Source organism: Megalobrama amblycephala, linkage group LG22 (genome assembly GCF_018812025.1).
Source record: "Megalobrama amblycephala isolate DHTTF-2021 linkage group LG22, ASM1881202v1, whole genome shotgun sequence".
NCBI classification, from domain to species: domain Eukaryota; kingdom Metazoa; phylum Chordata; class Actinopteri; order Cypriniformes; family Xenocyprididae; genus Megalobrama; species Megalobrama amblycephala.
This window is the reverse complement of record NC_063065.1, coordinates 8937052-8951412: the sequence shown is the minus strand read 5'-3', so window position 1 is coordinate 8951412 and position 14361 is coordinate 8937052. Positions and strand designations below refer to the sequence as shown.

The window sequence follows — 14361 nt, the reverse complement described above, 5'->3', positions numbered from 1 at the left end:
ATGAAGATTCATTTAATAAGTTTTATAAGTTATATGTTTTTTGGGACCAAAAGCCCGCCTTCTGAAGTATTCAGTTTCAGTAGTACCCAAGAACAAATACTTAACTATCACAATTGAGTGCACTTATGCAAGTACTTTACATTATTATGTAGCTGTCTGTGGCTGAGGCGATTAATATAAAAATAAAAAAATAAATAAATAAAAATAACAACCACAAACATGGCAGTCCTGTTTAAAATGCCAAGTCACTCTGGACTTGCAGTTAACTGTCTCATTGCTGCAGTATCGACCGCAATAACTGTGCTGCTTTTCAGAGCCACAGTCACAAATTCTAATTATTTGCCAATAAACACACGTATTGTCAAGATAAAAGCCCAGAGAACAAAAGATGACTGAGATGATCAATACAAACAACCTTTGTAAAGACATTCATTTTTAGCATGATTTTAAACAGCATCTCAAATCGGTGATGTTACTTCACCTTAAAGCAGCCTAAATACTTACAGTACAAGGTTAGTCATTAGTGTTACTGTTTTGGTAAATATACAAAAGGTCACTGTAATGAGCTACAGATCAAGATGATCAAATACTTTGAAGGGCATACATATCAAAAAATGACACAATATTCAATGATTTCTATCTCTGCAAACACTGAGTCACTGTACAAATGGAGGTTAACATCCTCTGCTTGCATTACAAAGAACTGCATCACCACTGAAACACTATCGGACATGCAGAAGCTTCTGTCACAAGGTGATCAATACAAGATGTGTGTGTTGTACTAGATCTAAAAAACAAAGCATTTACGGATCATCTGCATTTTACAGGTTAGTCCGAGGGATAAAAATACATTTGTGTAAGCAGACTAAACACATGTATTGTATTTTACATGCATACTTAGTATGAACTTAGCAGATGCTTTTAATTTTCTGACCTTATGATAATATTTAATGTAAAACAGCTTTGCAGGGGTTCGTTCTGGAAAAAAAAAATTATACCAGCCCTGATTATTAAACACTAGGCTATCTTCTAGGTTATCTTTTCAACCTGTAATTTAATATTTTAAGAATGTAAAATGTAATTTAAAGCATTAAAAGAACATTTTACGTACACTATAGGCATAACTGGCCTTTGAATGTGAATAAAAATCCACTGATTCATTCATAAAGACATGACGGGGGCATCCAGTGCCACTTAGCAAACACTATAACACCCTAGAAACCCCATAGCAACAGGCTAACACCTTAGCAACTCAATAACAACACCCTCACAACACCCAAGGCCAACTTAAATTTGGAAACATTTGAAATATATATTTTTTGGATATATATTTTCCCTGTTCTATCTATCTATCTAGAAATAAATGGACACTTATTGAAATCATTTAGAGATTAAAATTACCAAATGTATGGGCAGAATATAGGAATGAAAGTTACCCCTGAGGTAACATCTGTTTTGACCGAGACCTAATAGCAAACACTGTGTCTTCACGCGCCGTGCGTTGTGCAAAAAGTTGGCGTCAAACAAACTTTATCTTTCTGCTGAAAGACCCTTGACAGGTGCCCACCAGCCCCTCAATGAGCTCTAGACATCTATGCGGTTGCTTTAACTGTCAATTCCACGTCGCAGTGGACGATTTTCAGCCATTCTGACTATATACGCGAAAGGATCCTGTAGTTTCCCAAGAAAGACGACGCATGAACTCGGGAAGTAAACCTGTGCGGCTCGAAAGCGGACTATCGTCGGAATACAAACACTTTTATTGCTCTGGCTTCATTTCATCTTCCTTCGTTTTGATTTGGAGGAAACATGGCTCGAATGCTGAGCAAGGAGCTGCCTGATATCGAGGTAACCTCTCTCATAACAAAAATGAACCCGCAATGTATATTGCCAGTCTGATGTGCGTTTGTAACATGAAACAATAAGGCTGTACTTGGCAAAAGAAGACTTAAATAATTTCTTAGTTTTAAATCATCGCATTTTCGTGTGAAAATCCTCAACTTTTTATATATCTTACTGATTAATGTCCATACGTTCCCTTTATAACTGTATAACCCTGTGTTTACGTTGTTGCTTTTCTGGAAGTATGAAAGTTCAGTCAGTAGTTGGGTGTTTCAGGTCAAAGTTTCTTCTTAAGTCACTTATTGAAACATATATAGGTTATTTTGTATTCTTATATCAGTCTTGCATGAAAATAAACTTTGTACAGTTCAAACAAACAACAAGAGAGTTTTGCTGTGGTCAGTTAACCTTTATGCAACATTCTTGCTATTGTATGCATGTATGTATGTATGTGTGTTTGTTTGTGGATGGCTGTGTTGAAATACCAGAGTAGTGCATACTCTGCAGTATACACTTTTTTTTTTGCATACTTCTTAAAAATGAGTATGTGGGACTGTGCAAAGTATCTAACACAAAATATCTCTGTGTTGTGGTGTTATTTTGTTAATAATGTTACATGTTTCATTCAGGAAGTGACATTTCATTTTTGCATATTGCAATTTTTAACATTTTTAATCCATGTTTTACAGTGACCGTTATGTTGTTTATTAAATGGTTGATAAACTGTACCATGTTACAATCCAAAATTACCTGTTGATAACAGTTAAATGTCACAAAACCAAAGCAAAAACGAATATGCTATTTGACACCCTCATTAATTAAAAAAATGTATATATTAACTAATCAATGCAACAAACAATGGCCAATGTAGCTTTCAAGTATTTTTCAATGAAGTAAACTTTGCTGCAAGTTTTTCATGTAAATGTTGAAGCAAACATTTAGAAACAAATAAGTTTATTGTTAATATAGTGGTTTGATTAATATTAATGACATAACAGACAAAATCAGGTCTATTAGGCTATACATTTATCACTCCAAGGCCTAAATTTGACACAAATCTGATATTTTGTTCCAGAAGGCATCAACCCCTCTTTACAGAGTATGCAGGCAAGTATGCACACAAAATAGTCGCCTGTCAGTCAGTTTAACAAATGTAAATTCTGTGCATACAGAAGGTTCACTTGCTGTGTGCAGTATGCATATACTGGAAAAATAATGAGAGTAGTATGCTAGTATGCTGTTTTGAACATAGCCTATGTGGGGGTGTGGAGACTGGTTAAGATCAGGAAAGTGTTCTTGGAATGCTGCCATAAAAAATTCTGTTCCACTAGTTGAATATAAATGGTGTGTGCTGTGAAAAAGTGTTAAAGCGGAATTGTTGGCAATCATTTCAGTGGTAGGACTCCTTTTAAAACCATTTTGAAGTGTTTTAATGATATATGCGTGCCTTAAGGGTTGCGCCATAGACAGCTGCATTCATTTGGCATTCAGCTCTCATTTTTGTAAAGAGTATTGCTATCCAAGAAGCAGTGAACACACTGGAAATAATGGCATGTCCAGATAATCCAATTTCCCAGTTATTATACGGTTAGTTAGGTCTGAGTTGCAGACTGCAATGCTGCAATGCATCTCACAATCCATGTGGTTAATAAGCTGTACTAGCCATGTGAGAATCACATGTCAGTTTATACCATTTACTGTTAGCAGGAGGACCTACAGTATAAGAAAGGAAAGCTTTCACTGTATTTCACTGTTACCTGTTCTGGGCCTGTGCTAATGGTTTAGTGAGATTCTCATGATTTTCTTCTGACGTTTAGTCAATGTAACCGATTTTTAACTTTGTCTTTTATCTTTCCTTCATCAAGTTGCAATAGGATATCTGACAATGAATGGTGAAAGAACTGAAATAGTGAGTTTGATTTCATAAAAAAATCCATAAAGCTTCTGATGTTAAACATCGACTCCTATATAAGTACCATTTTCACTAAGTTGTTTAACTGGGAATAAATAAGCTTTTGTTTATGCTTATTTTCTGATTTAGTGCTCTAGATTGTTCAACATCTGCATGTGTTTAGGCAAAACAATCAGATATCTGGCAGCATGTTGTTCTCGCTCTGCAGGTAAACCCCCTTTGGTGTCAAATCCAGAGATTTCAGAATATCCTTGCTGTCTTTAAGGTGTCTAGTTTAAAATAAGCATGCAAAGTTTAGCACGCTAGTGCAGGGGTTCCCAAACTTTTTCTTTTAGATGTAAAATATTTTCTTGAAGTGTCCCCTGCGAATTTATTTAGGTAAGTATTTTTTCTAAATGAACTCTTCACTCTGAAACATGCAGCATAACAGGCTACTTCTTTAATTAAATCTCACACCCTTTGATTTGATAATCGCAATTTGTTTTTTAGCTTACCGATTCCAATTCTTATGATTCCCAGTTTCAATTCCAATAAGTTAAAAAGAAGTTAAACACTTTTTTTTAACAAAAATAACACATCAAAAAAAAAAAAAAAACATACTAAATTTCAAGCATTACTAAAGACAAGTAAACAGTTGCATAAGAACAAATTAGCAATAGCACAAATAAAAACAACTGAACAAAGGTCAGGTACAGAAATCAAAATCATATGTTATCAAATGAAAAAAGAAACTGCATAAATTTCTTTTTAAAAAATATAGATTCATCCTTATTGAAGTTACAAAAGTTATTTAGTCAAAATCAGTGGGTGATTTTCTTTTTCTTTTGTTCTTTGATTTAAATGAATGACACAGATGGCAGCAGGTTTATTAGGCTGCTGTCACTTTTTTAAAGTGACTGAATGCACAAATCCAATACTGATTCTCATGCGTTTTCTTTCTCAACTGTTTACATTCACTTAAAGGGATACTTCAGGATTTAGCATTAAGCTTTGTATTAGTAGAATACCACTAGTATTTTCGAATTACCGTGCTGTCCCCCTTCATATCAGCCCGAGATGAGAGATTTATGCATTTTTATTCTGTAAAAAAGCCTCGATGACGCAAAAATCGTCATTTTGCGTCATCGGAGGCTTTTTTGGCCAGAGGCTTAAAACTACAGCCAGTAATAGCAGGTAGTTCCGCATTTTTTCACCACGCCCATATGGGGTGACAAAATGACAAGTTCAGTAATGTTACATAATATTTCAAGGAACTGAAGTTATTCTGAAGTGAAAAAATGTGGGTTTTTCGTTGCCCAAATAAGAAGGCAATACCTCTAACATATGCGCATTTGAGGCTCACGGACATAGATCAAAGATTTTATCAAAAGTGGGTGTCAATTATATTTTTAAGCTTACAGTAATTAACATTATTTTGTTATAGTCTGCACTACATCAGTGGTTCATCTCGCAAATTTCTCTGCAGTCATCTCAACCAATACAGCAACAGGCTTTTGTGGTAACGTTAGCATAAATAGATAAATAGACTAACTCAGTTTTACAGAACAGTGGCTTTACTTTGATAACAGTCAACTTATATGCAACTTATATGTAATTGTCTATCTAACGTTACTTTGCTAAGTTTGCAGTTTTACTGCTACCTACAACACTACATATAGGCTACTGTGTTATCAGTCTAGTATCAGCGAGTCTTACCTCTAGGCGAATACGCTTAGTACCAGATGCCCAGGCTGTTCGTCCTCTGGGAAAGTGAATATCGATCGGTATCGCGGTGTCCTTCAGAATGGTTCTCTTCATTGCAAGGATATTTGGTTCGTAGTCCTCGTGCTTGAAATGGAGACTACATATTCTGCGTTTTTTAGGTTTTCTATAATGGTGTCATCTCCAAACTTCGGGTGTTTGATGGCCCGCAGCCACTGTTTACATCGCTCCAAATCTTTAATCGGAAAATGATGGAAACTTGCTTGTCCTTTCCTGGTTTGGGGTGTACATCCAGGTACAAAGCAATTTAGCACCATTTCGCTGTAAATGTATGAACTAACTCACGATTTATAGAATTAATATATAACAAAGCAAGCCTAGTTGTTTGAATTTTCCTGCTAATGCCGCCTGTAACCGATAGGCGTGGTTTGGGCGTGGCCTCTCAAGGGCGGCAAAACAAGTGCATTCTGGGAGTTGTTGTCTTTCATCCACATTAGTCAAAAATACATTTTCTGCCTTTTCTCAGTCTAGAAAGCTCCAAATTCAAAAATAATTTCACATTTCTACTACATAAATGACCAATTTTAAATACACATTCATCTTTCCAGGGGTGAAGTACCCCTTTAAGACTAAACAGACTCTGTTTACGAGGATATTTTGACTTAATTTTGTGTGATTTTGTCCATTCAAATGCAAGAAAAAGCGAGAGAGAACTTAATTCGGTATTCGCGCACTGTATGAGATGTGCCATTCTGCGTGCGCAGCACAGAAAACGTGCATGTGTACCAAATTCTTACATGTCTTATTGCACCTAAATTTATTGCACCACATTAAAATGTGCGCACAGAAATCGTTAAAGCAGAATCGATTCCTAACCTTCAGTATAGGTTCAAGAATTGGTATCATTTTTGATTCCCAACTCTTGATAAGATATATTGCTATTTCAGTTTTATTTAGATTAATTACACAGCTCCATTTCTTTATTTTAATGTCACATTCAATTTACTTAATAAGCTTTTCATCAACTCACAAACCCCCAGGGCTTGCAAACTCACCTCTTCTTGATAACTGCTATAGCCCTTTTTTGTTTCTGTCTTGGTATAGTACTTCCCTGTATATAGAGTAGTAGGTAGTTGAAAAAGCACCGCAGACTTTCATAATTCTTTAGTTGTTAAGAAAATTTAAAGAGCATAGGCGTCATTTACTTTAGCCATGGCCAATTTGCTCCCCTCCATTTTATGAATTAGCCTGTGGCAAGGATGTGTCTAATATAGAGGTTGTATCTCCAATTGTTAAGTAGAAGTTTTCTTTTTGTTTGTGTGAGTTTTGCAGTAATGAGTGACAATCATGCACTAAAGTTTTTTAGAGTTAACATTTTGCTGAGTGTTTGTGGAGGAAGGTAATAGCGGTAGATCTTGACATGTATTGTATATACATGTACTTATAGTAAAACATTAAATAGACCTATTTTAGACAAAGGAAGATATTTGGAAGAATGTTTGTAACCAAGCAGATCTCACCCCCCATTGACTACAATAGTAGGAAAAAAATACTATGGTAGTCAATGGGGGGTGAGATCTGCTTGGTACAAACATTCTTCCAAATATCTTCCTTTGTGTCAATGACAAAATTGACATTTTTAAGGTTAATTTCAGTAGGACTCAATCATGGCTACATCCTTATTTAAAGGTGCCCTAGAATTAAAAATTGAATTTATATTGGCATAGTTGAATAACGAGTTCAGTACATGGAAAAGACATACATTGAGTCTCAAACTCCATTGTTTCCTCCTTCTTATATAAATCTCATTTGTTTAAAAGACCTCCGAAGAACAGGCGAATCTCAACATAACACTGACTGTTACGTAACAGTCGGGGTGTACGCCCCCAATATTTGCATATGCCAGCCCATGTTCCCAACATTATGAAAGGCATTAGACAAGGGCAGCCAGTAACGTCTGGATCTGTGCACAGCCGAATCATCAGACTAGGTAAGCAAACAATAACAACAGCGAAAAATGGCAGATGGAGCAATAATAACTGACATGATCCATGATATCATGATATTTTTTAGTGATATTTGTAAATTGTCTTTCTAAATGTTTCGTTAGCATGTTGCTATTGTAAGCTACTGTTGGTTAAAGTTACCATCGTTTATTACTGTATTCATGGAGACAAGAGCCGTCGCTATTTTCATTTTTAAACACTTGCAGTCTGTATAATTCATAAACACAACTTCATTCTTTATAAATCTCTCCAACAGTGTAGCATTAGCCGTTAGCCACGGAGCATAGCCTCAAACTCATTCAGAATCAAATGTAAACATCCAAATAAATACTATACTCACATGACCTGAAGCATGCATGCAGCATACATGAGGAACATCTTGTAATAACCCCATTTGAGGGTTATATTAGCTGTGTGAACTTTGTAAATGCACTGTATTATAGACTTGCGAGCTCGATTGGCAGGGAGCACGAGATTTAAAGGGCCAGCAGCCCCTGAATCGGTGCATAGTTAATGATGCCCCAAAATAGGCAGTTAAAAAAATTAATAAAAAAAAATCTATGGGGTATTTTGAGCTGAAACTTCACAGACACATTCAGGGGACACCTTAGACATATATTACATCTTGTAAAAAAACGTTCGGTGGCACCTTTAACAGCACAGTTTAATGCGTTTTTTGCCCATTGCTTCGGCAGTCTGGTTGATTGTGAACATTCTAGTGTTGGTTTCACTACGCAAGGTGGAAATTGTTTAGCACTTGCTCTCATCGTGAAAGTCGTCGCATGTTAATACGAGTAAAGTTGGCCGTGTCTTTATGCCGGGCGACACTAATGCAACCTTTATGGAGAGCAGAGGAGAGTAAGTCAAGCCCTTCATTAGCATCTTTATTCAGGCCGTAATGACAACACTGACGTGACCTTCGGCTCTTCGCTGCACTTAAGACTGGGACTAAATGACTCCTGTCTGCCATTGAAAATGGCTTTCTAAATCTCATAATAATTGCCATCTCTGGAGCAATTAAATCCTCCATTTTTCTGCAGTTCTGTCAGATGTCTTATTTTAATATCCATCCGCACTTCTGAAAGCGCTAAATGTGGGGCCCTTTTGTGCGCACATGTAGATTAATTAAAATCCTCCTGGACTGCTATTAGAGTTCATTAAAAAAACCCACAGCAATACAGCATTTAAACAAAGAGGTATGACTCCGCTGGCAGACCTCTGCGCCTCTGCCGGCCCGCGCTCTCATCAGACGTCTGGAACGCTGACAGGGGATTGCTCCAAAATAAAATGCAAATGAAATTTTATGGAAATAGTTGGCCACTCGAAAAGCTTGCATGTTATTGCAAATCACTGAGGCTGCAAGCGCTCTGCTTTTTAAACATAAGACTGTAGCTGCAAAACATTTCACATCTCCCTCGCTCTGTTTACCCCCTGCACGATGTAGATGGAAATTTTGCATCAGGAATGAATGTTGGATGTTTTGAGTACAATTTGCACCAGTTTACCATGCAGACGCTTCAGCTGCGCCCCTGCTGTGTGAGGTGAGGTTGCCTACAGGCAGACATTAGTCCAAAAATTATGCTTCCGTTATTTTATCAGCTAGTACGTGTGCAACTGGTATTCGCGCCATTTATCAGAACATATGATGAACGGAAATCCTGTTACAAGAGTGTGGCATAAAAAATTATTTGCTGCAAAGGTTGCCACAAAGATGCTATATCCCTCCAGAGACAGTCTAACACTGTGTCTTAACTAGAAGAGACGCCACGACACGCGATAAAAGGTATCTTTTCCATGTTAATCAGACGCCGACACACAACGATTCTATTTTAGAAACGGTTTCTATTTTTCTGCGACTTTGCGGCTGGAACAACAACACAAAGTATAATCTCAGGTAATTTGTATGTGCTTTATTTAATGTTCTAATGCATCTAATGTGAGTTTGGATATCACTTTGTGTGTCTTTGGCTGCGTTTACACTTGGCATTAACATGGGACCTGTATCCGGATGTTGCCCACATACACATCGAAAAGACAAGTGGAAATGCACTTCTGATTGTGAAAAGTGTGTTTACATTCCACATTTAGTATCGGTACGGCTCGCTTGGAACCTCAACCGAGGTGGTACTATTTAAAGGTGCTAAAGAGGATGTTTTGTTTTATACATTTTTGCAATATTACTTGAAACTGTCTTTACTAACTGATAAAAGACTATTTATTAGGTGCACTGAAAGGAATAATATTAATATACATCATCTGTGCACGAGGTAGGGCCTTAAAAACATCAGCCAATTGTTTACGCGATCATCGCATAAACGATTGGCCCTCTGGCTTGTCAATCACTGCCGTGACGTTCCTTGTGAGAGACGTGCGGCTGCGCGCTCCAGTAACTTTCCACACTCCACAGGCGCCGCATGCAATGTTTTTGTCAGGAGACAGGAGTAACAACTGCAGATTATGAGTTACCTGCGGTGAGTCCGACATAATGAATCCACTAACACGACACAGTGAATGCCGTTGGTAAACACTTGTGTTCCAATACTCGTGCACGAGTTTTGGGAGGCGTTCCCTCGAAATGAGCTGTGAAGGAGGGGTTTGTCATTTAAAAAACTCAGTAACATTCTTTGGTTTCTCAGTCGACAAAAAGATCCTCTTTAGCACCTTTAAAGGGTTAGTTCATTCATTAGTTAGTTCTGTCATTTATTACTCACCCTCATGTCGTTCCACACCTGTAAGACCTTTGTTAATCTTCGGAACACAAATTAAGGTATTTTAGTTGAAATCCGATGGCTCAGTGAGGCCTCCATAGCCAGCAATGACACTTCCTCTCTCAAGATCCATAAAGGTACTAAAAACATATTTAAATCAGTTAATGTAGGTACAGTGGTTCAAAATTAACATTATAAAGCTACGAGAATATTTTTGGTGCGCCAAAAAAACAAAATAACGACTTATTTAGATAAGATAAACTTATTTAATGGCCGATTTCAAAACACTGCTTCAGGAAGCTTCGGTGTGTTATGATTCTTCTGTGTTGAATCATGATTCGGATCGCATGTCAAACCGCCAAACTGCTGAAATCACATGACATTGGCGCTCCAAACCGCTGATTTGACACGCTGATTCATTATGCTCCAAAGCTTTGTTTGGAAATTGGCCATCAAGTCATTATTTTGTTTTTTTTGGCGCACCAAAAATATTCTTGTCATTTTATAATATTAATATTGAACGACTGTACTCACATGAACTGATTTAAATATGTTTTTAGTACCTTTATGGATCTTGAGAGAGGAAATGTCATTGCAGGCTATGCAGGCCTCACGGAGCCATTGTATTTCGGCAAAAATATCTTAATTTGCATTCCGAAGATTAACGAAGGTCTTACAGGTGTGGATCGGCTGAGTAATAAATAACAAAATTTTCATTTTTGGGTGAACTAACCCTTTAAGCGAGCCGTACCATTCCGTACCGAGCCATCCCATGCACTGGAGCAGCACCAAAAAATGAGCCGTACTGAGCTGTACGGAATCATACCATGCAGTGGAAAAGCACCGTTAATGTAAACAAATGTAAACTCGCTGTGTCCTGATTGACTAGTGATCTGATGTGCTTGAATGGATCACGGTGATCACATGTTAATGCTAAGTGTAAAGCGACAATTCACCTCATATCTTCAAAATAAATGAGCTTGCCGAGAGAGCCCACCCCATATGCTCTTCTGATTGGCTGTGGCTGTGGTTTCTCAAAGACGTGTCATGTCTGGTGTGGACAGACAAATTTTTTGTTGCTGGAATCTCATCGCTTCGCATCTGGTTAGGACGAGGTAAGGCAGGGTGTCCAAACTCGGTCCTGGAGGGCCTCTGTCTTGCCTCAACACATCTGCCTGGAAGTTTCTAGTATGCCTAATAAGACCTTGATTAGTTGGTTATGGTGTGTTTAATTGGGTTTGGAGCTAAACTCTGCAGGACAGTGGCCCTCCAGGAGCAGGGTTGGACACACCTGGTCTAAGGGAAAGGAAAGAAGTGAGTGAATAGATATGAGTCAATGCATGCTACTCTTGCTTTTATGTTACTCAAACATAATCTTCACCCAGTTTTGTAGATTTTCAGATTTCTATTTGTATGCGGCTGAGTGAACTGACTTGCCTCAAAAGGACTGTGATTCTACCCTGAAGTGTGTTGTATTTTGATTGCCCTCTCTGTTTCAGATGCAGGCAGGCCTGTGTGATGCGTGTTGTTTGGTGCAGTGGTGGATCAGTAATTGCACCTCTGCCAAGGTTGGGTCAGACTGCTTTTGTAATCAATCAGTACCGCAGAGATGGTACGGAGGGGTTTGTCAGAGCCATCGTCCCTTGAATGCAAGCAGAGAACCTTCTGCAAAGCCAGCACTTACCTGGCTGCTTCTCCATCTACAATTCAGCCCACCTCCCTCTCTTCCTCCGATCCCCTGGAGGAGGGCCGTACGTGTTCACCTGATCACATGTGACCCCTCTGTCTGCTGCAATCTCTGTCTGCAAACTCAATCCCCCTCAGTGGAGTTCATCGCCCAGGCTCCCTCAGGCAAGCCGGCTCGTTTACACACCCAAGAAGCATGTGGCATACTCAACCTTTTTTTTTTTCTTTTCTTTCCCATTCCCCTCTCTCTCTCTCTCTGTTTCTCCTCCACTGAGAGCAGATAAAGCCTCGGTCATCAAGCCCTGATTCTTTACAGTTCATTTCCCTTCTGTTTCTCTGCTAATTGTTTTTCGAGCCTCAACATGGCCAGGGACCATTTCAAATGCTGCATAATGAGGCTCTGACGCATATTGGCCATTACTGAATTAAACCGCCTTGCAAGAGGAGTGGACCAGACGTGCCTGATGCTGCTCTGTGAGTGGCTAAGGATGTTGATTGACAGGCTGAGGGGAGGGTTTATGGGTTTTGAGGCTGGCAGGTTGGTCTAGCTGGCGCAGAGAAGGAGAGTAAACAATTCAGATGCTATTGACTGGCACCTACAGACGCCCTCTGCAGGACGGATAGGAGAGAAACAAATAGCTCAGACTGCCTTAAAGGAATAGTTCACCTTTAAAAATAAAAATTCTGTCATCATTTACTTGCTTTGTATGATATTTTTTCTTTCATGGGACACAAAAGGAGAAATTTAGAGCATAATTTGAACATTGTTAAAGCGGATAGTGATTTTTAGTGAAGAGCGACTTAAATTTCAGATATCAAATGATTTCAAAAGACTATGATTGCTCCTTTTTGGAGCTTGACAGAATGGATACCATCCATTTTTTATTGTATAGAAAAAACAGCTCACATAATGCTAAATTTCTGCTTTATTGTTGCACAGAAGAAACAAAATCATACAGGGTTGGAACAACATGTGGGCAAGTAAATGATTAAATATATTTATTTTAGAGTGAAATATCTCTGTAGCAATGCCTTTTAGGTGAGATACAGAGAGGAAAGAAAACATTTGATTATGTTTGTATCATCCATTCGGTCAAAATCTGTTTTTGTTTGTTTCAGTCTCACTTTTCCCTTGCTGTACATCCACATTTCCCAGCAAGTAAAGTTTCCAGCCTTCACTACCTCGGCAATGGGGAAAGATTGAGTGATCTGTATGTGTTTTTTGTTTTGTTCTCAGTGGATAAAGTCAGTCAAACAGGCCTTTCCTTTCATTGCCAGTATCATTTCTATACTCTATAGTTGCTGACTTGTAATCCAAATGACCATTTTTTTATGAATTAAAATGTCTTGTTTTGAAAGGTCCAAGGTTATGAGAGTACCTCAGATGTAGACATGCATAACCTGAAGACTCGATCATTTTAAAAATCACTCACAAGCTCCTTTATTTAACTGGACGGACCCAATCTTCAGTCGTTTTATCGACAGAAGCGATACACATGAAGGATAACAGTTCTTTATGGCTTTCCGTGATTATATCAATATTGTGCTTAGTAAATGAATGCTGAATCTTAGCATAGATATGATTTGTAGACATATTGTAATTAAATTATTTTAATTATTATTTTTCTGAAAACATTACTTCTCAGATTTAAAGAATATTTTCTGTATCAAAACTAGTGCTGTCAAGCGATTAATCGTGATTAATCGCATCTACAATAAAAGTTTGTCTTTACATGATGTTTTTGTACTGTGTATTTTTATTATGTATATATAAATACACACATGCATGTATATATATTGAACAAAATATATTTATATATAAAATATTTATATATAATAAATTATGTATATATATTATATATAATATACATAAATATTTTTCAAATATATACATGTATGTGTTTATGAATATACACATATAATAAATATATACAGTAATTTTTTAATATAATAAATATACACAGTACACACACGTATATTATGTAAAAACACAATTTTATTTTGAATGTGATTAATCGTTTGACAACCCTAAATTTTTTTGTGCCAACAATATTTTGTTTTGTGCCAACCCTACTACTATATGTTAAATGTTTTTGTGTGGTTGAATGCTCAATACAAAGATATCTAGTTAGAATTGGCCAAGTTTCCTATGAAAGCAAATGTAAAAACGCTCTTATTTTAAAATTTCTTTTGCACTAAACACTTCTGTCAAATAATATGCAGTTCAGTACATATCAGTGCTACAGTGTGGTTACACATATGACACCTAAATGGTATTTCTATATGACATAGTGTTATATTATGCATGCACATTGCACTGTCTCTGTGTCTGCCAGTGATATTTGATTATTTTCAAGTTTTCAAATGGACTAAATATTTCGTTCCGTTGAAGTACAGTACTTCAGCCCAGATGAGAATTTGATGTGTTATGCGTATCTGTGTCTCATATACTGTTCTGAATCTTATGGGAGTGCAAATTATATTCAAAGCCTGTGTTTGATACTGC

The 14361-nt window shown here is 37.3% G+C and overlaps 1 protein-coding gene across 1 annotated transcript in view; it reads left to right on the top strand.

The window, feature by feature from the left end:
• Positions 1 to 1433: 1433 nt before the first annotated feature.
• Positions 1434 to 14361, top strand: part of dpyda.1 (dihydropyrimidine dehydrogenase a, tandem duplicate 1) — a 236397-nt gene continuing 223469 nt past the window's right edge. The window contains 1 exon segment of the mRNA XM_048175396.1: positions 1434 to 1848. Coding sequence (XP_048031353.1) covers positions 1810 to 1848 — 39 coding nt within the window. The 5' untranslated portion in view covers positions 1434 to 1809.